Source organism: Phycodurus eques, chromosome 9 (assembly GCF_024500275.1).
Source record: "Phycodurus eques isolate BA_2022a chromosome 9, UOR_Pequ_1.1, whole genome shotgun sequence".
In the NCBI taxonomy this organism is placed as follows: Eukaryota; Metazoa; Chordata; class Actinopteri; order Syngnathiformes; family Syngnathidae; genus Phycodurus; species Phycodurus eques.
Window position 1 is genome coordinate 1,314,695 of NC_084533.1, and position 25,139 is coordinate 1,339,833.

General features: G+C 42.2%; 1 protein-coding gene across 1 annotated transcript in view; it reads right to left on the bottom strand.

Moving 5' to 3' along the window:
- Positions 1–3,110: 3,110 nt before the first annotated feature.
- pigg (phosphatidylinositol glycan anchor biosynthesis class G (EMM blood group)) overlaps positions 3,111–25,139 on the bottom strand; it is a 47,592-nt gene continuing 25,563 nt past the window's right edge. Inside the window, exons 10-13 of the mRNA XM_061686671.1 lie at positions 23,652–23,843; positions 15,494–15,803; positions 11,030–11,193; positions 3,111–5,196 (exon numbers count right to left, since the gene is read on the bottom strand). Coding sequence (XP_061542655.1) covers positions 4,974–5,196; positions 11,030–11,193; positions 15,494–15,803; positions 23,652–23,843 — 889 coding nt within the window. The 3' untranslated portion in view covers positions 3,111–4,973. The remainder of the gene's footprint in view (positions 5,197–11,029; positions 11,194–15,493; positions 15,804–23,651; positions 23,844–25,139) is intronic.

Consider the following 25,139-nt stretch of genomic DNA (forward strand, 5'->3'; position numbering starts at 1 on the left):
GGTGTTCTCCGGGCCCGAGAGGATTGCATTGCCGCATTAGCGTCATGAGCCTCCGGCCGCGCGAGGTAGCGAACCGCTGACTTGCAAAAAAAAAAAAAAAAAAAAAATGCCAATTCATAACTCTTCAACTGATTCAGTTTAGTACGTTCACGAAAAAGATGATTTCTTTTGGAACGACGCGTTCGAAACGTGTTTTCAGCCACTTACCGTGACAAATATTTCACGAATTTAGAAACAAATCATGACAATGACTTTGCAGGAACTGACTATCATTTGCTAGACCTGCGCAAAAGTCTGTTTTGAAGTCCGATGCGAAACATATAAAAAAAAAAAAAGAATCAAAAATAAAAAAAATACCCGGTGCTTGAGCAGCACCCAGTGGCTGCGTGCGCACATGCCTGGTTCCGCGGCACCTTGGTTTGGAGTCGCTGCCCTGCGAAAAATAACATTTACATCCGACAATCAAGAGAAAACCTCTCACTCACACGAAACAAAAACCACTTGCGCAGAAATGCAAATACACGAACACCACAAAAAACAAGAACAAAAAGATCGCACACACTCAACTCACCAATTCATATAGCGCTTTGCACAACGGGCACACCTGTAACGACGCACTGCGCACAAAACATAAAATAATCATTATAATCGCAATCAATGACAATAAATCGTCCTGTTCGTTGTGAGGTCATCCGAACTTGATTACCTGCTGGCGGGGCAACACACCTCCGAAGACGAAAACAAAAATGGAGTTGAAAGCTTATTCCAAGAATTTCAAATCAGAGGTGGTAACTTCCTTCGATACTATAAAAGAACAGCAATCCTTAAAAAAACAAAAAAAAAACTCCCAACACGTGAATACTTTAGAACTCCTCGGTTTTGGTTTTTGCCCGGCTGAATTTTCAAAAAACAGAATAATTAAAACATTTTTTTAAAAAAATAATCAGAGGGAGTATTTCAGACTCCCCTGTTGCGCAGAAAAAACTGTTCCAGCACAAAACGGATACAGATCCACCAATCTGCAAGGCCGTGCAGCTGAACAGAACAGTTTCAAAATCAAATTAAAAAAAGCAATAAATGACGTGTCATCCATTGTTTAATCTCAATTGAGACACGACTTCAGATTACAGCAATCGCCTGGGTTAGCTCATTTTAGAGAGGGCTGAGTAGCAATCCCTGTGGCACTCCGCATGTTAACATTGTAATACTCAAGTCACATTACAATGGATTAACTGGTGCGTCCTTTCTGAGAGATAAGAGAGACAATCCGGTATGTGTGTACCCTGAAGTGGCCAAGAGGTTGACTAGTCGGGAAGGCAGCAGACGGCCTCCAACCAAGATCATTCACTGGCCGACACTAATCACCGACGAGAAACATGCATTAGAATGTTTTTTTTTTTTTTTTAAAGCCAAGTCTTGAAATTTGCCAGCAACAGTCACACAACCTTACTTTACGGAAAGTCATTTCTTCTATTCTTGAAGAACATAACGCATCAATTGGTAGGAAAATATTTCCATAAAAACCCACCTGGCACTGTTAATTTGACATTTGCTTCCGAACTTCACAGACGTGACAAATCACCACAGCTCACGTACGGTGGGTACGGAAAGTATTCAGACCCCTTCGAATTTTCACTCTTTGTTATATTGCAGCCATTGGCTAAAATCATTTAAGTTCACCCCCCCCCCCTTATTAATGTACACACAGCACTCCATATTGACAGAAAAAAAACAAAATTGTTAAATCTTTGCAGATTTATGAAAAAAAGAAAACTGAAATATGAAATATCACGCAGCCATAAGTATTCCGACCCTTTGCTGAGTATTTAGTAGAAGGGCCCTTTTGAGCTAATACAGCCACGAGTCTTTTTGGGAATGATGCAACAAGTTTTTTACAGCTGGATTTCGGGATCCTCTCCAGTTCTGTCAGGTTGGATGATGAACGTTGGTGGACAACCAATTTCAGGTCTCTCCAGAGATGCTCAATTGGGTTTCAGTCAGGGCTCTGGGCTGGGCCATTCAAAAACAGTCACAGAGTTGTTCTGAAGCCACTCTTTCGGTATTTTAGCCGTGTGCTTCGGGTCATTGCCTTTTTTGAAGGTGCACCTTCGGCCCACCCAGAGGTTCTGAGCACTCTGGAGAAGGTTTTTGTCCAGTATATCCCTGTACTTGGCCGTATTCATCTTACCTTCGATTGCAACTGGTCGTCCCCCACAGCACGATGCTGCCACCACCATGCTTCACTCTTGGGACTGAAGTGGACAGGTGATGAGCATTGGCTCGTTTTCTCCACACATACCACTTAGAATGAAGGCCAAAAAGTTCTATCTTGGTCTCATCAGACCAGAGAATCTTATTTCTCACCATCTTGGGAGTCCTTCAGGTGTTTCTTTTAGCAAACGGGATGTGGGCTTTCATGTGTCTTGCACTGAGGAGAGGCTTCCGTCGGGCCACTCTGCCATAAAGTCCCGACTGGTGGTGGGCTACGGCGATGGTTGACTTTCTAGAACTTTCGCCCATCTGCCGACTGCATCTCTGGAGCTCAGCCACAGTGATCTTTGGGTTCTTCTTGACCTCTCTCACCAAGGCTCTTCTCCCCCGTTTGCTCGGTTTGGCCGGACAGCCCCAGCTCAAGGAAGGGTTTTGATCGTCCCAAACATCTTCCATTTAAGGATTCTGGAGGCCCCTGTGCTCTTAGGAACCTTAAGTGCAGCAGAAATATTTGTGCAACCTTGGCCAGATCGGTGCCTTGCCACAATTCTGTCTTGAGCTCTTCAGGCAGTTCCTCGGACCTCATGATTCTCATTTGCTCTGACGTGCACTGTGAGCTGTAAGGTCTTATATAGACAGGTGTGTGGCTTCCCTAATCAAGCTCCTTCAACTTCCGTTGGGTTTGAAGGAGCCAATCAGTATCATCAAACACAGCTGGACTCCAATGAAGGTGCAGAACCATCTCAATGATGATCAGAAGAAACGGACAGCACCCGAGTTAAAGGTATGAGTGTCACAGCAAAGGGTCTGAATACTTATGGCTGTGTGATTTTCTTTTTTTAATAAATTGCAAACATTATTTCCCCCCCCCCCCCCCCCCCCGTCAATATGGTGCAAAATTTAAGGGGGTCTGATAACTTTCCGTACCCACTGTACACGCCAACACAGGAGGTTGCATAATTACGACAAAATCCACCGACAAACCACAACATTAGGATTATTTGTATACTCGTTTCAGTAAAAAAACAAAAAAAAACAAAAAAAAAAGTATTACTTGCATATGGAACAGTGTGTAGTTCTACACTGCAGAAAACTACAACCAATAATAAAAATGAAAAAAACATTTGAAATGAATACATCTTTTTCAATGAATTCGATCGTGCGTATGCACCTAAAATTGTATACAGAGCTAATTCATTCAGGTTGTGCGTCTAATGCGATTATTAAAAGCTTTTTGTTTAATAATCATAATAATAATACATTAATACACACAGCGCTTCTCAAGACACTCAAAGACGCTCTACACTAATCTGATGACAAAAACCGGAAGGTGGGTGAGCGGGGAGCCCGGGCGCCGGTGTCGACGACGCTGCCCACCATGGTGGGACCAACGTGAACCGCAGGGATGATTCAACTGAATGAGGACGCACTGAAATGATTCTGTGAAAAAGGAGCTGAACGATTCGGCGAGTGAATCTTTCGATCAAACCGATTCAGGGCAAAGAACTGTCGTGCCCATCACTAGTTTGCAAATATGAAAAAACGTTTGACAACTTATAAGACCTGCTCTTCCCCATCACAGCAAACGAAACGATTGCGTCGTACCTTTTACGGTCAGCGTTGACAGGCTGAATGACGGGAGCCCCTGGTGATGCTCTCGCCAAAATGGTGCCCAAGTCACATTCTTGACAATTGCTACATCGTTAGCCTAATAGCATAATTGCCTCAGTCATTTTAGAACACTTTCGGGAAACCAAAATAAATAACTAAATACAAATTCAACAAGCGCGAAGAGTCTGGTTGCAGATTGCCCTGGATGACTGAAGACTAAACTTTGTCTAAACGGACAAAAGGAAAAAAAAAAAAATTATTAGTGAACAACAACACAGTATTATTCATTGACATCGTGAAAGGAAGTTAAAAATGACTTGGGCAATTGTGCTATTCGGCTGACGATACGTAGAATTGTACGGCACCACACTAAAAGCCGTTTGTAATAGTTTGGTCACCTCATTTAGCTACATGACAAAATCAAAACATAAAGCTCTTAATATGATGCAGTGCTATTCTACGCCACACGTTGCGCAAGTAGTGAATATGTTGTGACTGGTCCGTGCATGTTTTTATAGTCAAGCCCTCTGAAGAAACGATATGCATACAACAAACAACTGAAACATGTTGTATTAAGGGATTTCAAAAAACACCGCCGCCACCGCCATCTTCATAATATTTTCCACTGTCCAACATGATTCATAGCCTTTCTCCAGACAGGCAAATCAAACATGATAAATGAACAGTTGATTTGAACATTTTAGATTTTGCTCCGTGCCAGAATCCTTTCAAATGGTGCACTTCCTCAAAAACGGTGCAATAGGATCGCAAATGGAATGTTCGATGATCGTTAATCATCATGACGACGATGATGATGATGATAGTGGGTGGAAAAAAAAAAAAAAAAAAAAAGGAACCACTATGCTGTACAACAACTTTAAAATAATATAAGTACTGTACTTTCCTCTACTTCCTCTCAATTATAAAGCTGGATTTAAAGTAACACGGTGAGCTCTCGGCCAACTTCCGTTGAGTTTCCTTCGGGTTTTGAAGGAGCCAAAAATCAATTACTGTCCGGTACAGTTGAGCAGCCTTCTTCTTGGGAGTCCCTGAGATCTTAAAATCGTCAAAAAGCCATTTTCAGATAATGAGCCAATTTTAATTTGGCTCAGGAAGTCAGCGCCGACTCTCTTACTCGCCGTGAACATGCCCTAAGACGAGGCAGAGGTGTGGCTTTGCTCCACAGTGTTGAAGATGAGGCAGACGCCGGCCGTGAGCAGCAGGTGCATGGCCTCGTAGAGTAATTTGGGAGAGAAGACGCTCCATATGAAGAGATGGTAGCGCAGGACAGTCACCAGAACAATGTAGGCCGCGGCCGGCACCGACCTGAGCACAGCCAAACAGTAACACCCGTGGCCGACTGCAACAGGACTCCTGCGGAGGAAAGTGTTCATCATCAGAGGAGGCAACGCCGAAGTCAACGCCACAATTGCTTCACAACGTTTTGAATAAAGAAAAATAACACCATTTTTAAAGCACCAGCTCGGGTTGGTCGTTTACAGTCGGCATCTGAATCACCTTTTTTGTGTAGATGTATGCAATACAACGAAATGGTTAACGACAATAATTGTTACAACGGCATTGGGAAGCCTGAGCACAACAAAACAGGTCTTTGGAGTCTGGAACATGCTATTTTTGGGACAGTAACAAGTTTTTGTCCAGCCGCTGGCCTTTGGCAATGGATTTGTAAGAAGGAAGCACACCAATGCCTTGCAGCTCATGAAAGCGACTCGCCTATGATGAGTACTGTTCGTCAACAATGTCACCATGACACTGGTGTGGTAAGCTTGGATAAAATGTGAAACCTTCAAACATATTAAAGCTTTTTAAAAAAAAAAATATATATATATATATATATATATATATAAATATAATAAAAACAAAACATAAAGTGCTTCAACATAACGGACATTCGGCTATATTGGACGAGCCCACGCCCCTACTCGTCCGTTCTATCGAGGCGCCACTCTACAATAATATAAGTACGAAAAAAGATAGGAGTAGTACCGAAACAAAATAGTGCAACGCACATAACACTAGTACACCGAATATGAGAGTGTAAAGAGTTATTGCACGTTAGATGCCCTTTCATTTTTGTGATATTCAGTGGGAGGTTGTTTTCTGTCTGTTGATCTCATCTCTCTTTTTTTAAGTTTTGGTTCTTTTTCAGGACATTCCAAATTGTTGTATTGGCTATGCCCAATGTTTGTACAATAGCTCTGATTGATTTTCCCTTCAAAATGGTTTGATTTTCACCCGTAGACCGCTCTCTGGTCTGCATGTTTGCTGAACAGCAAATGCAGTTTTCACAGGTGAAACCCAAAGCTAAAAACAAGCACAATCAGTTTAAGCAATCAATCTAAAAGGCAACACCTGAGCAACTAGAAAGACCCATTATTAATCACATGCTGCCCACTTGAAAAGTGGATTGGTTCATACAAAATGCGCTCTGTCCTGAGTTGTTTAACAGATGTAAATACCATGAAATAAAAGCTGCAATTGTGAACCTTTGTCTCATATTCATCTTTTGCTCTGAAACCAAGTGTCTTCAGTGTACACCAAAAACAAAGAAATTGCCATTGATACTTTTGGAGGAGACTGTACAGTGCGTCCGGAAAGTATTCACAGAGCTTCACTTTTTTTCACATTTTGTTGTTACAGCCTTATTCCAAAATAGAATACATTTGTTTGGGGAGATTTCTGCAAATATATTTTTAAAAAACAAAAAACTAAGACTGACATGTACATAAGTATTCACAGCCTTTGCCACCAAGCTCAAAATTGAGCTCAGGTACATCATGTTTCCACTGATCATCCTTGAGAGGTTCTTACAGCTTAATTGGAGTCCACCTGTGGTACATTCAGTTGATTGGACATGATTCGGCAAGGCACACACCGGTCTATACAAAGTCCCACAGGTGACACTGCATGTCAGAGCACAAACCAAACATGAAATCAAGGTAACAGTCTGTACACCTCCGAGAAAGGATTGTCACGAGGCACAAATCTGGGGAAGGCTCCAGAAAAATTGCTGCTGCTTTGAAGGACTCAAAGAGTACAGTGGCCCCCCATCATCCGTAAATGGTTCCGAACCACCAGGACTCTTCCTACAGCTGGTAGCCCATCTAAACTGAGCAATCGGAGGAGAAGAAGGGCCATAGTCAGGGAGGTGACCAAGAACCCTTTGGTCTGGTCACTGTCAAAGCTCCAGCAGTCTTCTTTGGAGAGAGGAGAACCTCCCAGAAGGACAACCATCTCTGCAGCACTCCACCAAGGAGGCCTATATGGTAGAGTGGCCGGACGGAAGCCACTCCTTAGTAAAAAGGCACATGGCAGCCTACCTGGAGTTTCTCAGATCATGAGAAAGAAAATTCTCTGAACTCTTTGGCGTGAATGCCAGGCATCACGTTGAGAGGAAACCAGGCACCGCTCATCACCTGACCAAAACCATCCCTACAGTGAAGCATGGCGGTGGCAGCATCGTTCTGTTGGGCTGTTTTTCAAGGGTACGAACTGGGAGCAATTTAATGAGACCTGGGGAAACCTGTGCAGGCGCTTTGAGTTTAGTCAATCACTGGTGTGTGACACTCAAGTTTCAAACATTTATGGCTTGCAAAATTTGTGCTGATTTCTTCGCAGTATTCGAATTTTTTGAACTCCTGATTTCGTGGGTTTTATGAGCTGGAAGCCCAAATTATGTTAAAATAAACAAATACAATACTCCAAATTGTTAACATTGTGGGCCCTGAATCTATAATTTATGAAAGTTTGAAACTTTCTGAATGGCATTATGGAAATAAATCAACTTTTTCCATGATATTCAAATGTTTTGGACAGCGTCTGTACCGTGCCAACATAACGCTAGCCCTGTGGGGGCTCAAGGTTTCTGTTAATTATGACTACTGTCAAATCTGCGGCTAGTTTATTACGATGGGGAGTCGTGGCAACCATGCCCATGGGCTGTGACTACAACGTGACGACTTGATCCAGGGTTGAAGGACAGCGCTGTTGAGCGACGAGGATGAAAATAAAAACTTTGATAAAGGCTTATTCCTAGTCAGCTGGTCAAAGTTCATAAATGTAGAGTCAGTATATTGTGCAAGTGGTGATAATGTCGCTTGTCGGGGTCTATGTATAACTCATGAGCTAACTGCATACAAAACCACCTGATGCTAACCTATATGCATCAGTCTGGTCTGTCCATCGAAATTAGACCTTTATTGCGTGTGCGTTTTAGTTTTGACTGTTCGGCATGTAAGCAGAGTGGTTCCAGTTAACGAAATCAAACGGCATTTTCCCAATGACAAAGCTCTCGTGCCCAAATGTGATCGTTAAGCTTATCAACATGCGGGCCAGGAGGAAGAATGCAGAGGAAGGAGATGAGGCGATTTGCCCGGGCACGTGTCCCGGGTGAGGGGGAGGGAACTTGGGGCAGATTCCAAAGAGGGGGAGCGAAGAAGTGGGAGACATGGGAAGGAGTCCAGTTTTGGAGGGAGAAATGTCTTATGGTTATATATGTGATCTGTGGACCTGTCCCGTGTGTTTACCATGTAACTGTGGAATATTGTCTCTCTCTCTCTCGACAGTATCACAGTAAACGAAAACGAACGAAATCACGAAAACCAAAATTGGGGGGGAACAAAAAACGAGAACGTTAACTCACTAAAACGACATTTTACGTTTGCAAAATTAAAGGGGGAAAATGTCCATTAAAAAGCAAAGTTACTTTGGGCCACCATTAACAACGGACGCTGGTAAATGGAGTGCTACAATAACACGACATTTTATTGGTTTCAAGTTTTTGGGAATGCATCATCTATTACATTTTTTTTTTTTTTTTTTAAATGTGATACGTGATTAGGGCTGCAGCTATCGAATATTTTGCCCGAGCCACCTCATCTGGTATTCAGACCCATTGCTCAGTATTTACTAGAAGCAACCCTTTTAGGTAATAAAGCCATGAGTGTTTTTGGGAGTGATGCAACACGTTTTTTCACACCTGCATTTGGGGATCCTCTCCAGTTCTGTCAGGTTGGATGGTGAACGGTGGAAAGCCATTTTCAGGTCTCTCCAGAGATGCTCAATTGGGTTTAAGTCAGGGCTCTGGCTGGAGCATTCGGAAACAGTTACGAAGTTGTTCTGAAGCAACTCCTTCGTTATTTTAGCTGTGTGCTTAGGGTCGTGAACCTTCGGCCTAGTCTGAGGTCCTGAGCACTCTGGAGAAGGTTTTCGTCCAGGATATCCCTGTACCTGTTCGCAGTCATCTTTCCTTCGATTGCAACTAGTCGTCCCCCACGGCACGATGCTGCCACCACCATCCTTCACTCTTGGGACTGTATTGGACAGGTGATGAGTAGTGCCTGGTTTTCTCCACACATACCGCTTAGAATGAAGGCCAAAAAGTTCTATCTTGGTCTCATCAGACCAGAGAATCTTATTTCTCACCATCTTGGGAGTCCTTCAGGTGTTTCTTTTTTTTTTTTTTTTGAGCAAACTCCATGTTGGCTTTCATGTGTCTTGCACTGAGGAGAGGATTCTTTATTTCTAGAACTTTCTTCCATCGCCCAACTGCATCTCTGGAGCTCAACCACAGTGATCTTTGGGTTCTTTCTTTACCTCTCTCAACAAGGCTCTTCTCCCCCGATTGCTCGGTTTGGCCGGACGGCCAGTTCCAGGAAGGGTTCTGGTCGTCCCAAACGTCTTTCCATACTCACTGTATAATAGTGCACTTTTTTGCCATTTTCCTGCTCCTTGGATCAAATATGTGCATCTCGCATTGAGGACGTTAAGCACGTTGTCGTGCGTTTGCCCTGCTGAGCTTCACAATGAACTGATTCCTACCAATAACACACAGCTGCAGTATATATTAGAGGTGCAAGATCGGGCAGATTCTTTTCACAGATCATTTTACAAAATGTACCACCGGCAGGTCAGACGAACGGTTCTAAAGGATATGACAAAAAGTGATATTTTGGAACACTTCAAACTCTCCTTTTCATCAAGTCCTAAAGGCACAATCATTTGGATCACAGTGCAACAGTGATTGAAGCAAGGCCATTTAAGGCAATGAAAAATGGGGATAATGGTACATTTTTAAAGTAGGACTCCCTGTACAAAGAAAGCAGGACATTAATTAGTACAATTAAAATTGTTATGTTGGTAATAGATTATTGGTCAGGGACTTGCAACCATGGAGCTAGTTTATACGGCATTACATAGATTATCTAACAAAATCATGATTATTCATTCATTTTAATGAATAATTAACAAACGTTCCAGGGCAGTGGTTTGTAAACTTTTCATACCAAGAGCTTAAGCAAAGGAAAATAAGTAACTATTACAATAAGTATTAAGGATTCAGTTCAAATGTACTGTTAGCTAAACATTGTACCTCAAGAAAATAAAAACAACAAAGTTCTTAAAGATTAAAAGTGAATGTATTGTAATGCAAGTTCAATAAAACTGAATTATAATTAACAGATGTACTCTACTGGATTCAAAAAAAATTAACATACTGTAACATCATGTACAGTTACAATTTCACACATTTAATTCAAGGATTTTTTTTTTTTTTTTTTGCGTACCACGAGAGGGAGATCACGGCCTACTAGTGGTACTCGTACTACATTTTGACCATCACTGGTTCTAGCCATCCATCCATCCATTTTCTGTACCGCTTCATCCTCACAAGGGTCGCGGGCGTGCTGGAGAGGCGGGGTACACCCTGAACCGGTCGCCAGCCAATCGCAGGGTACATAGAAACAAACAACCATTCGCGCACACATTCACACCTATGGGCAATTTAGAGTTGTCAATTAACCTACCCTGCGTGTTTTTGGGATGTGGGAGGAAGAGTACCCGGGGAAACCCCACGCAGGCACGGGGAGAACATGTAAACTCCACACAGGTGAGGCCGGATTTGAACCCGGGTCCTCAGAACTTTGAGGCAGATGTGCTAACCAGTCGTGTGTTCGCCATATACTGCACATTACACCCAAAAAGTTGTTTTTTTGTTTTGTTTGTTTTTTGTGATCTCATTTCCAACAAATTTGACGAAATCCCTCCAAAATGTTCGACATCAATTTGACCTGAGAATATTTTGCACATGATGGTAGTGTCGGATGATACATTTGGTAAGATGCTGCACGACACAATCACAACAGAGTTGCCGTACAGTTTATACGGTACATAAGTAGTGAGCACTTACCCGTTTCTCTCCGAGCTGAGGTAACAGACAAGGTGGCAAGCCCAAAGCAGCGGCCCGGCATATGTACTGACGGCTGTTAAGAACATGGCGGGAGCTTCGACGAAGTAGTCAAAACCAACAAACCAGACTGAGATGTCGACCGTCGAAATGTTGTTGGAATTACCCTGCAAGGAGCGCGGAACGTTTTATTTTAGCATTACAAAAAAAATAAAAAGGCACAATTGACCTAATAGAAACTACAAGCAAAAAAAGTCATCGATGACTTTGTGGGTCCTTTGCTTGCAAGTTCTTCCCATATCTGGGACAGTCCATGAGGCTTAACACTACGTTTGTCCTCTGCAACATCACAAAAGCTGCGTTCAAGATGCAATTCAAGTGGAGATTCAATTCTTGTCATCTTTGTCAAGCCAGCCACCACAACTCTTGCCTTAAATCAAAACCTGTCTCGGGGGGGGGGGGGGGGAACAAAAAAAAAAAAAACAGCTGCGCGTCGCAATTGACACGTCAAGACTGCACAGAACGCCGCAGCGGTTCCGTTTCTGCACCCGGCCGACTCGCTGATGGCGGCGGCCAAGATAAAAAAAATAAAAATAAAATGAATAATTTCATAAACTGATTCAGCGACTGTAATGAACTGAAAATGTGAACGAAAGAACACTGGACTGCACGTCGGTCGAGTGATACGGGACAAATAACACTGGGGAACAATTTGGGGAAAAAAAACACTGTTGAGTGAAGATTTTTATTTTTTTAGTTTTCAAAGCTTGTAAATATTCCATCCTAGTGTTTTATTTAAATCGGTATATACTTTTTCTTTGTTCCACTTTGTTCTAAAACTTGACGCCATAGAGAAAAACTGAGATGAGCTTTGGATTCTGCACCCAAACAGTTAAAAACGGCTGTCAGACCCAACTCAACGAAAATTGTGTTCCCCTGTGTAAGTCCGAAAAACGAGCAAAAAGAGTCAAAAAAAAAAAACTTCTTCAGAGAGCTTCTTTTCTGAAGGAAAAAGGCCACTTGAGGTCACACCTTGACAGCCGGTCCGTGAAAAAAAATGGCTCCTCTAAAGAGGTCCACGGTGCAAAAAAAATGTTGGGGACGACATAATGAAGCCTTAACCATGCATTCTCCCCCTGGTGGCTGGCTGACTGGGTTGAGAAAGTGAGTCATATGCTGCAGTGGCCGCATTTGAAATGTTACAAAATAAATCAATAAAACTCGGCTGGCGATCAGGCTAACTTAGTCGGAGCAGCCAAAATCGTGATCATGACGACATTTTGATTAACTGTGCACAGTCCGACTGGGGACGGTTTTAATTCGGGGAAGTACACTGAACAAAAATATAAATGCACCACTTTTGTTTTTGCTCCTTAGTTAGAGAGAGCAGACTTCGATGGTTAGGACACATCCAGAGGAGAGGTCCTCTGCCGAGGTCAGTTCCTTTGTTTTTGTTGTAGACTGAAGACATTTGGGTTTCAGATCAAAAGAGTTCAAAATTCCACCTTTCATTTCGTGGTATGTGCATCTAGATGTGTAAAACAAGTCAGGACAGCGCACCTTTAGTTTGAAGCCACCCACTTTTCAAGTGAGCAAAGGTAGAGATACAGACATGATGAAAGTGAATAACATTTCATATTTGTTGGCATAACCCTTACTTGCAATAACTGCATCAAGCCTGCAACCCATTGACTTCAGACTGTTGCATTCATCATTCGAAATGCTTTTCCAGGCCTTTACTGCAGCCTCTTTTAGTTCTTGTTTGTTTTTTGGGGGGTTCTCCCTTCAGTCTCCTTTTCAGGAGGTACAATGCATGCTCTATTGGGTTAAGGTCCGGTGATTGACTTGGCCAGTCTAAGACCTTCCACCTTTGTCTCCTGATTAAGTCCTTTGTTGTGTTGGCAGTGTGTTTTGGGTCATTGTCTTGTATGATGAAGCTTATCCCGATTAGTTTGGATGCATTTTTCTGTAAATTGCCAAACAAAATGATTTTGTAGACTTCAGAACTCATTCTGGTGCTACCAAGCACCGTGAGTTAAAAGACGAGTGAGCCCGTTCCAAAAGCAGCCATGCAAGTCCAAGCCATGACACTATATTACAAGGCACATTTATTGTCAATTCTTCAATACATAATGCGTAATACATACAGCGGATTGAAAATACGGTACTCAAGGGCCCTCGGTGCTACAAAAGAGAGAAGTACAAATAGTAACAATATAAAAAGTAAATTAACTATAGTATATACAATATAAAATGTGTCAATTGAATGTGCAAATATCAAAAGGTCAGGTGACGTGTGCAACATAGTCAAGGTCAGAGAGCCAAGTGAAATAAGACATTTATAAATTGGATAACAAAACCCCAATGCTGCAAAAGTGGCTGGTGCGACCCCGAATCTGGTGTGAGTGTGTGTGTGTGTGAGCATCTACATGTTTGCGGGACATCAGAGTTCAGGTGGGCAGAGGACAGAAGAGGTAGAGGGGGCAGAGCTGGCACAGAGTTCAGATTCCTGACAGCCTGATGAATAAAACTGTCTTTGAGTTGGTTAGTCCTGCAGGGATGGAAGAGAGGTTTCTGATGATCTTCTCAGCCTCCCTCACTGTGCGATGGAGAGTCTTGCGGCAGGATGCGGTGCAGGCACCGTACCGCACAGTGATGCAGTTGGTCAAGATGCTCTCTATGGTCCCTCTGTAGAACGAGCACATGATGGGGGTCGGGGCTCTGGCTATTCTCACCTTGCGCAGGAAGTAGAGAAGGCGGTGAACTTTCTTGGCCAGTGATGAGGTGTTGCTGGTCAAGGAGAGGTCCTCGGTGATGTGCACTACCAGGAACTTGGCGCTGCGCACAACTCTCCACCGCAGCACCGTTGATGTTCAGGTGAGCATGCTGGGAGTGCGCTCTTCTTAAGTCCACAACAATCTCTTTGTTTTTTTTCCACGTTCAGAGAGAGATTGCTGACTGTGCACCACCGAGCCAGTCGGCTCACCTCACTCCTACAGTCTGTCTCATCCCCGTTGCTGATGAGACCCACCACAGTTGTGTCGTCTGCAAACTTGACCACCGGAGAGTAGTCATTGAGGCATGATGGAGACGACTTCTTCGGGAGCAGGATGATGGTGGTGGCTTTGAAGCGTATGTCCGTGAAGACATCTGTGAGTTCAGCTGCACAGCCCCTCAGAACACGAACAGGTATGTTAGCTGGGCTTTTCATGTGTGGATCATCTCGAGAGAACTTCACTTTGGCCCGGGTCAGTGTCAGATACTTGGTCACCAGGATGGAGTGGAGTCTTGTGTGCAGGGGTGCTGTTGTGTTCCTCAAAGCGAGCAAAGAAGTCATTCAGCTCATTTAACAGGGAGGTGGTGCTGTCGTAGTTCTGTGGTGAGGGTTTATAGTCCGTAATGGTCTGAATACCTGACCACAGACTCCTGTTGTCACTGCTGTTACTGAAGCGGCGGGCAATCTTCCTGGAGTACTCCCTCTTGGCCTCCCTGAGGCCACGGGACATATTGGCTCTGGCTGTCCTCAGGCCCTCATCATCACCAGACCTAAAAGTCGCGTTGCGGACCTTCAGCAGTCTGTAGACCTCCCCCGACAGCCATGGCTTCTGATTGGCACGGACAGTGATGGATTTAGTGGTTGTGACATTACTTCACAGATGAGCTTGTGTGTTTTGGCTCATAAGCAGATCCTTTCTTTCTCCATACTTTGGCCTTTCCATCACTTTGGTAGAGGTTAATCTTGGTCTCATCAGTCCATAAAACTTTGTTCCAAATCTTTTGTGGCTCATCTCTGTACTTCTTTGCAAAACACCAGTAGTTTTTTTACTTTTTCATGACATTCCTAATTGTTTTATTGGCTATGCCCAATGTTGGTGCAATAGCGCTGATCGATTTTCCCTTTTCTCTCAGCTTCAAAATGGTTTGCTTTTCTCCCATAGATGGCTCTCGCCTTCATGTTTGCTTAACAGCAAATGCAGTTTTCACAGGTGAAACCCAAGGCCACAAACAAGCACTAATGTTTAAGCAATTAATCTAAAAGGCAACACCTGAGCAACTAGAAACTCCCACCAGTCACATGTTCCAATACTGCTGCTCACTTGAAAAGTGGGTGGGTTCAAACAAACGGCTCTCTGTTGTTTAATATATCTAGATGTAAATACCATGAAATTAAAGCTGGAATTCTGAACTTTTGTCCCATATTCATCTTTTGATGTGAAACCAAAATGTCTTCAGTATACAACAAAAACAAAGAAATTGACCGAGCGCTTCTAATACTTTTGGAGGGGACTTTAGCTACTATGAGGTTTTGGTTTTGGATGACTTCAAAAATCCTACAGAAAAACTGTAACAGTAGCTTGAATAATTAATTCATTGACAAATATTGTACATTATTAAATACTGCTCAAAAATCACACCAGACATTTTCTCGACAATATTTCTGGATCACTGTTTCTTTTTATTGCTTACCTGAAAGTAAAAGAAGGCCTGACCAAACCAGTAGTGCATGATGGTGGTCTGGGCTGCATCATAATGAAGCTTCTTCCAAATGAATTGAGCCATAAGTGTTTGGATGAGCAGACAACAGCACAACACTGGCAGGTTGTGGGCACGAAACAACAGCGAAACCAGCAAGACCAGGCCACTGTAGATCTCCCACAGCCCCCTGTTCTTCAACTTGGCATCAGGTGTGATGATTTGGGATCGCAACAGGTCCTTTGTACCCGTGAAGAGGATACCCAAAACAAACACGTATACGAAGCGTGCTTCAACGGTGCCCCTAAAAGAGACAGTGACACACAAGGTCATTCCTAAAGGCATGTATTTCATATATTCCACTTCTGTTTACATTCGCAAATAGTGAGGTACTGTGGTAATTAGACAATTACGCTTAGCAGAGAGCGTTAGAAAAGCCGCTAGCGTTAGAAATACTCTACTGCATTTCAAAGTTTAATACGTTTGAGGTTGTTTGCTCAATGAGAAAGAGGAGGCATTTTAAAAGGTGGACTGCCAATGTAAAAATTGTTGAATATTTCTTTCAAACCCAAACACATTTCTGGAGCTTGGGACCAGATGTGATCACAATGACTCAATATATGACATGATTTGTGGTACTTGTTAGATATGTTGAGTTGCGTTGGTGTTAGCTTGTACATGCACCATGAATTCAGGATTCCCTTTGTATAGCAGCATTTTTGTTAATCCAGGCTCGCTTCAGCATTCAAGCAGAGTGAACACCTTTGGAATTACTTGAAATAACAGACCACAGTCTCCTCTGTATGTGCCACATGGCTATGCTTATGTACTGAGTGAGCCCTCTTCTGTACTGTTGCTCAGACCTAAACATGTTTTTTTTTTTTTTTTTTTTTTTTTTTTTTTAAGTGACCTCACAGTGGCACGATTTTCAACAGCTCAACAGTAAAAAAAAAACAGTCAAACTTTGTGCATGACAACCCAAAAAAATAAAGAGAAAGTGGATGCCTGGCGCGCATACACGTGTGTGTATTAAAAAATATATGATGCCCCACCCCCGCCCCCCCTCCTTTGCACGCCACTGGGGAATGCTGGTAAAAATGCTGATAGATTCCGACCTGACTTTCAACCGTCATATCAAATCAATTACGAAAAACTGCTTTCTACCATCTGAAGAACATATCCAGAGTGAAAGCTTGCATGTGCCAAGCAGACCAGGAGAAACTCGTCCATACTTTTATCTCAAGTAGACTTGACTATTGCAATGGTCTTCTGACTGGACTCCCCCAAAAGAGCATTAAACAGTTCCAGCTCATTCAGAATGCTGCAACTTGGGTTCTGAACCAGAACAAAGAGGTCAGAGCATATTACTCCAATTCTACGTCAAGTCTTTACACACTGGCTCCCAGTCAGTTTTACACTAGATTTTAAAGTTCAGCTACTGGTCTACAAATCACTAAATGCTTTCGGTCCTGAATACATGAATGAAAGGCTAATGGAATATAAGAGATCTGAGATCGACGGACTCAGGTCAAATAGTGGAGCACAGGGTCCACGGCAAATATGGTGGACCAGCATTTAGCTATAATGCTGCACACAAACGGAATAAATTGCCAAGAGAAGTGACGTCAGCCCCAAGTGTGAATGATTTTAATCCCAGGTTAAAAACTTTTTTCCCCCCCCATGCTTTTCCACTTTTAAATGATATTTTTGTACACTGCACTGTACGCTGTTTTAATTGTACTAATTTTTTCTCATCGTTTTAAATGTTGAGAATCTGTTTTTTTTTTTTCTTTGTTTTTAAATGCTTTTAATCATGTAAAGCACATTAAGTTACCTTGCGTATGAAATGCGCTATATAAATACATTTGCTTTGCTTTAAAAGCAAGTAAATAAAGAGAGAGAGTTATATGCATTCAAATAAAGTGCAGAAAAATAAAGTGAGTTTCCCCTTTTCTGTTTGGCATCTTGACACAACAGTGAAGTCTCAAACAATTTTACATATTTAATTTTCACAAATCTTAACGGAACCGTTTTAGAGGTTATGTTTGCTCAAAACCTTTGTTTTGGTTCATAATGTTGTTGGACATATTATATGCACTTTTAATAAGAGCTCCCAGTGGGAACTTCCCACTGAAAAAGACTAACAAAAATTACTGCCAGTTCCTTATAACTGCCCGATTAAAATGGAGGCATCCCGTATGTCTTGAATCATAAACCTCTCTTTTTGGGCGATGCTGTGGGTCCGTTTGAGACTGCTTCTGGGTCCGGACGCGGACTGCGAGTTAGTGACCTCTGTTTTAAACGATGTCCCAACAATCGAGCGAGCCAGCGTGAGTCGTTTCGCGCCGTAGCACACCAGCTTGTTAGCTGGCGGGCTCGCAAACTTAATGAACAGTTAACTTTCCCTGAAATGTCCAGGTTCTTTGCATCTACGGCACCAAATCCGATCAAGTATGTCTTGAAAGGACCCCTTGAAAATGAGATGTTGCATCCTAAGGGGCTATATTGTTGAAATAAATACATCCGTGAACAAATAATTATATTTTTTGTATAAAGGCAGTGGTCCCAAAACGTTTTCGAGCCTCTGACCGTTTTCATGTTCATCCATTTTTTATTATTTACACCATAGAGATAAATAAACATCTCTTATTTACGCACGCCGGCCGTATGCCGTATTCCGACGAGTGCTGTAAAGTGTCATGCGGTGCACGTTTTCTTACTTTTATGATGACTAAAGCTCTCGTTAGCACACAGTTGTCGTCTGTGAATTATTGCACATAATAATTCTGTCAAGGGAGCTTGAATTAGTGACACTACCCTTATTCCTCACCGCCATTCCGTGGTCCCGCTGCCGGTGGCGTTAGCTTTGGCGATAAACTCGAGGCTAACACCAGTTTCCTATCAAGCGCATGTCACATTTTTTTTTTTTCCTTTCATCATCACAGCATCCTGTCTCGGCTGGGATATTTCAGTAAAAAAGTACCGAAAATGCGCTTTTGGCCCATTTTCAGCGGGCAAAATCTTTCGGTAACTTAGAAATTTGTACTCCTGGCCCGAGTGGGCCAGCGTGATTAGGTATGTGGTGGTCGCACTGCCCGAGTTGACATTATGCTAGGAAATGAAAGCATCGTTGAGGAGAACCGGCATTGTTGGAGGTGTACAATTCCAATGGAATCTTGGCAATTGGACCAAGTTCTCAGTTGGAGCGGGTTTTCGATTCCCACCCACATGAGCGGGAGTATACATTTGCACTGTGTCCTGATGCAGACACTGGAGACTGACTGGGCAGCGGCACTTCATTCAACTCTGCCGGGCGACAGCATTCCCCGAAGCGCCCGGCAACAATTTTTATCCATAAGAAAGAACAACAACAAATCTAACGGACCTCCATCAGAATGTGAAAGGCCAGGAGGAAAAGTACCGTAATTTCTCGTGTATAATGCGCACCTATGTATAAAACGCAGCCCCAAAGTTGACCTCAAAATTCTGGAAAACCCTTCTACCCATGTATAATGCGTTTTTACAATGCATGATTTTGCTTCTACCCATAAGATCAAAACATGAAGTATTATCTATTTTTTGTTCGATTTTTTTCAAAGAATTATTCTGAAATTAAGCACTTCATTTGAACACGTAATACTTTTTTTATTGACTTGCTCTTCTTTTGAAATTCACAGCCCTACTTTTATTTAGTAAATGAGAAAACACACAGTTTGCTCATATGTTTACCTGGGGATAATTTGTAAGATGGGTACAATTCTTCAAAGAAGACACGAAGGGCCAGGCGAAACACTTTTAGTTTTATTTCAATGGGACATCGTGTTAATGTAACTGAAGCAAGCCAGTACCAGCAAAATAATTGTGAAGCTGTTTAAGGAACTTAAAAGGTAAAAGTTCCCTTGCAAAATTGCACCCCTAATTACGAATAGACACAGACACAACAAGGCTGAAAGTGTGAGGTAGGCAAAACGTAATGGCCCCAAAGGATCAAATGGTGACATTTGCAAAGCACGTACTCTTATCTCATTTGGGCAAATTAAGGTTATTTGGCATTTATGTCGTCATACTAAACTGCTACCTACCAAAATGGCTGCAGTTATTTCCACCTTTTGCTCCCAGATTCATGAATATTTCATGACTCTTCCCATTAACATTTTCTACAATGCCGGCCCACGCCACTCTTGCTTTTTCCTTGAAGACCGACCCCATTTTCTAATTTAAATTTGATTCTACTCCCCGTGTCAATTATGTATCAAATATATTGTCTTCTTAACCAGGAACATATCAAATGCCTGGTATTTGAAAGGTTATTAAAGTCACCAGTACATGGCAAGGTGAATCAATTTGACCTAGGTCTGGTGTTAATAGTCACAACAGAGGACGGAGAACTGTATCTCTCAAGGTAAGGAGCAGAGAGGCTGTCAGGATGTTGTTACCTTGGAAACAAGCACTGGTGTGGTTATGAAAAAAGACTGTGCCCAATCCCCTCATGTTTTGAATGCCCTCTTCATAAATCGCCTGCATGAAACGTAACACATTCAGTAAATCAGCCCAAAACATGAAAGCAGAGAGTGGAAACATTACATTCTCCAAGGGATAGAATCAAAATACAGAAATAAATAAATAAATACTAAATTAAGAATTGTTTGGCAATACTTTCAGCCTTTTATACAAATTCTTTTTGCATACAGCACTTTATTTATTTATTTTTTTTTTTTTTTGAATGCCACTCAAAATCTTTATTTCTTCCTTAACAAACCACCACATTTGGATTTTGTCGAGCCTAACTTGTTCTTTCTTGACTGTTCATCACTAAAGTACAGCACAAGAATCCAAAAAAGCTCAGTGGTTGTGGTAGACTGATGACTTTGTCCAAGATGCACGTTGTACACAGCAAAACCATGGTCGAAAACTTCTTTCTGGTTAGTATGCGTCTTAGATTCTATGCATTTATTGTTAGCAATTTTCAAGCAAACTGATGAGGACTGCTGTAACACCTGATATTTCCCCTTTGGGATCATTTGGCAATCATCTGGAATGCTGAAGTGTGCCGTGGGTACTGGTTAATATCACTTTTCGGAGCAGGAAAATATAAAACAGAAAATATATGACAGATCCTGGGAAGGACAGAAAGAGCCCCAGTGTGTGTGTGTGTGTGTGTGTGTGTGTGTGTGTGTGTGTGTGTGTGTTTCTACGTGTATTAGGGGTTCACAGGTGTCTCAAGATGGGTTTGAATATATTTCCATTTTTAAGCGTGATCTGGTATGCATGAATATATTTGAACTGGAAACAAGGACAACAGTTCCGTACAAGATAAAATGGTTCATGTCTCATGCAGCTGGGAACTCCAAACACAACGAACATCGGCAGGTTTCTGTTCGTTCAAGTCGAAAAGCATTCGTATCCCGACGGAAGATGACAGCGAATGTTACAGGGTGTTCATCTTCAAACAATTGCTTTGAGGGTGAGCTACTTCAAAATGAATCCCCCCCCCCCCCATTACGTATTTTAAATAAATACTTTGCTTTGTTTCTCATGCTTTTCACCGATACATTGCAAATTGCGCAACCAGTTTACCAATAAATAACTAAATCTAAGACATTACATTCTAAAGGAGCACATAATCATAACATGAGAATTGTAACCTGTTTTTTTTTTTCTTTAGCTGATAGTGAGGATAAGCGGTCCAGCAAATGGATGGATGGATGGATATAACACAGGCATGCTGTTGTTTTTTTTGCAGAAACAAATGAACTCAAGCGTACAAGTTTGAACATAAAATCTCTTGTTTTGAAACTCATTGATAGGAAACAAATATATGGAGAAAGGCTTCCTACTAATGGACTGGTTGTGGTCTTGACGAAAACGCTAGGGGACAAGATGGCTGTCAACATGTCAATCATACAGTTTGTTCAAAGGGGCGAGGGTCCCCGCAATGCTTCATTCGGGTGCACTTAGTACGGGCGACGGTGAAAGGTTGCGCTTTTAATGAGGCGCGCACGTCGGAGACACTGCCAAGAAGGACAGGTAAGGTTATGAAAGGCCAAGAAACTGCATGGTGATAGTTGGGCTCCAACTACACCTGAAAAACTACACAGAGAAACTGAACAGGACTGCGCAATTATTATTTGAAAAAGGAGAGAAGTACAGTGTGTGTGTGTGTCTAGTGGGTACAGAAAGTATTCAGACCCCCTTAAATTTTGCACTCGCTTTAATATTGCAGCCATTTGCTAAAATCATTTAAGTTCATTTTTTTCTACATTAATGTACACACAGCACCCCATGTTGACAGATTGATGAAAAAAGAAAAACTGAAATATCACACAGCCATAAGTATTCAGACCCTTTGCTCAGGATTGAGTAGCAGCACCTTTTTGAGCTCATCCAGCCACGAGTCTTTTTGGGAATGATGCAACAAGTTTTACACACCTGGACTTGGGGATCCTCTGTCATTCCTCCTTGCAGAGAGCCTCTCTAGTTCTGTCAGGTTGGATGGTGAAAGTTAGTGGGCAGCCATTTTTAGGTCTCTCCAGAGATGCTCAATTGGGTTCAAGTCAGGGCTCTGGCTGGGCCATTCAAGAACAGTCACTGAGTTGTTCTGAAGCCACTCCTTGTTTATTTTAGCTGTGTGCTGAAGGGTCATTGTCTTGTTTGGAAGGTGAACCTTCGGCCCAGTCTGAGGTCCTGAGCACTCTGGAGAAGGTTTTCGTCCAGGATATCCCTGTACATCTTTCCTTCAATTGCAAGCAGTCGTCCTGTCCCTGCAGCTGAAAATAAAAACCCACAGCATGATGGTGCCACCACCATCCTTCACTGTTGGGTCTTTATTGGACAGGTGATGAGCAGTGCCTGCTTTTCTCCACACATACTGTTTAAAATTAGGGCCAAAAAGTTCTATCTTGGTCTCATCAGACCAGATAATCTTGTTTCTCACCATCTTTGAGCCCTTCAGGTGTTTTTTTTTTTTTTTAAAGCAAACTCCATGCGGGCTTTCCTGTGTCTTGCACTGAGGAGAGGCTTCCATCGGGCCACTATCATAAAGCACCGATTCATGGAGGACTGCAGTGATGGTTGATTTTCTAGAACTTTCTCCCATCTCCCGACTGCATCTCTGGAGCTCAGCCACAGTGATCTTTGGGTTCTTCTTGACCTCTCTCACCATGGCTCTTCTCCCCCAATTGTTCAGTTTGGCTGGACGGCCAGCTCAAGGAAGGGTTCTGGTCATTCCAAATGTCTTCCATTTCAGGATTCTGGAGGCCACTGTGCTCTTAGGAACCTTAAGGGGAGCAGAGCTTTTTTTCGTAACCTTGGCCAGATCTGTGCCTTGCCACAATTCTGTCTCTGAGCTCTTCACGCAGTTCCTTTGACCTCATGATTCTCATTTGCTCTGACATGCAACAGTGAGCTGTAAGGTCTTATATAGACAGGGGTGTGGCTTCCCTAATCAAGTCCCATCGGTATAATCAAACACAGCTGGACTCCAATGAAGGTGGAGAGCCATTAAGCAGATGACGGTCACAGCAAAGGGTTTGAATACTTGTGGCTGTGTGATACTTCAGTTTTTCTTTTTTCATACATCTGCAAAGATATCAACAACTCCGTTTTTTTTCCTGTCAATATGGGGTGCTGTGTGTACATTGAGGGGAAAAAATGAATGTAAATTATTTTACCAAATGGCTGCAATGTAAAAAAAAAAGTAAAGCTTTTAACGGGGTCTGAATACTTTCCGTACTCACTGTATATATGTTCTGCGTAAAGTTGGAGTATAAAACTGTCCATTGTCAGTGAATATAGATTATGAAAAAGCAAGACATCCTCTGGGGATTTTTTTCTGTATTATAGCACTGCACGAGATAAACATCAGTGACATCATCAGCAACTTGTCGACGCTGACTTGACTTTCAGCATATTAGTTAAATTAGAAAAAATAATAACAAAAAAAAAACAACTCATGCAATCATGTAATAAAAAAAAAAAAGACGATAGGCTCCAACACACACCCGCGACCCTAGTGAGGATAAAATTTGAAGTTGGTATGCTCAAGTGTGTTGCAACATTGACGGAAAACCTTTCATGGGTAGGGCCGGCTGGCAATGTTTGTTTTACACTGTCGTGAGCAATGGTCATGGTCAAATGCTTCATAAAAACTTACTTGGACATATTCCGACCGGAGTGTTGCCAGGGAAACAAGACATTGCCGACAGCTGCCCGGTAGCTGTAAACCCCCAGAAGTCCGAGTGCGAGGGCAATCTTGGACACCAACGAGCACCGTCTTTGAATCAGGAAGTAGATGAGAACCAACGAGAAAGCGGACAGCAGAGACAGGACCACTTTGTGCTCAGAGCTACAAAGAGAAAAACGAGACAAAATAGACATGCAGTTTTGCAATTTAAAAAAAAAAAAGTCACATTCTTGGTTCTCAAAAACAAAAAAGGCACAATTTAAGAAGAATTTTTTATTTTATTGAATTAAACTGAGATACAAAGTTCTATTAACCGACGTCATCAAGGTTGAATGACGAAGATAACTGCAGAGCTTGAAAAGGTGAAAATCACCGTTGTTGGTCTTTAGTTTAAAACTTGACACACAGATCGTAAATGGTACACTGAATTTCAGTTTGCACTTTTTTTTATTCAGAAATAATAGATGTGACACAAAGTAAGACATGGAAAAGGTATTTGGCATAGTTTCCCCACTTTTATGTTTAAGATCATTGAACAATAGACAGAGCTAACCCAAGTAACCATAAAATGTTACCCGCCCCATGATTACAGTCTTTGATATCACTGCTGATCACTTTAATTTATCCTCGATGAGTGTTCTTGAACAGAGCCGTGTAATTCTGTTAGACGTGTACTGAAACCTTAACACAAATGTTTGTACATCTCAGTCTTTGGACAGTCGATGTGAATATATGGAGATTGGATATAAAGTATATTTAATGAAAACATCCTAATCATTCTGTATATTTATCAGATATCTGCTTGTGCACACGAAAGCTGAACATCGCCAATACAACCAGTTAGATGGACTGCAATATTAACCTTTGCCAAAGTAATGGAATTTTTAGGTTCGACACCTGCGGATTCACCTATTTGGATATTTTTTTTCAAAAACTTTTTTTCCCCCCCCCATTTTTTTTTCTTCCATTTTTTACAAATTGGTTGAGAATTAATTACATTTTTTTTAAATTTTTAATAGGAATTGATAAAGCATTTCTGAAAAGCACAATCATGAAACTGAACATATCAAAAGAAAAGAGAAGAAGCGGCACGGTGGACGACTGGTTAGCACATCTTGCATCATCAACAGACGCGAGACACAGGCATTTGCTTTGACATGCCAACGCCAAGTGAATTGCCAGCACCTGGAGCTTCAAAGCGGAGACTAAAGATACAGAGTTTGCAGTAGGACGCTTAATTAGTTTCCTTCCACCACCAGCCAGCCCGGAGGATTTCACCGGCCAAGGCGTGTCCACCCTACGGGGTACCGCGCCAACTTGGCGGCTCAAGCTGGGAGTTTGGACAGAGCAACAGCGAAATCCACAGGCGACAGAACACCACTGCAGACGCGGGTTCATGAAACACAGTCTGTACCGGACTTGGCCGGGAGTTAATATTTTAAGAATTTTACATGAACG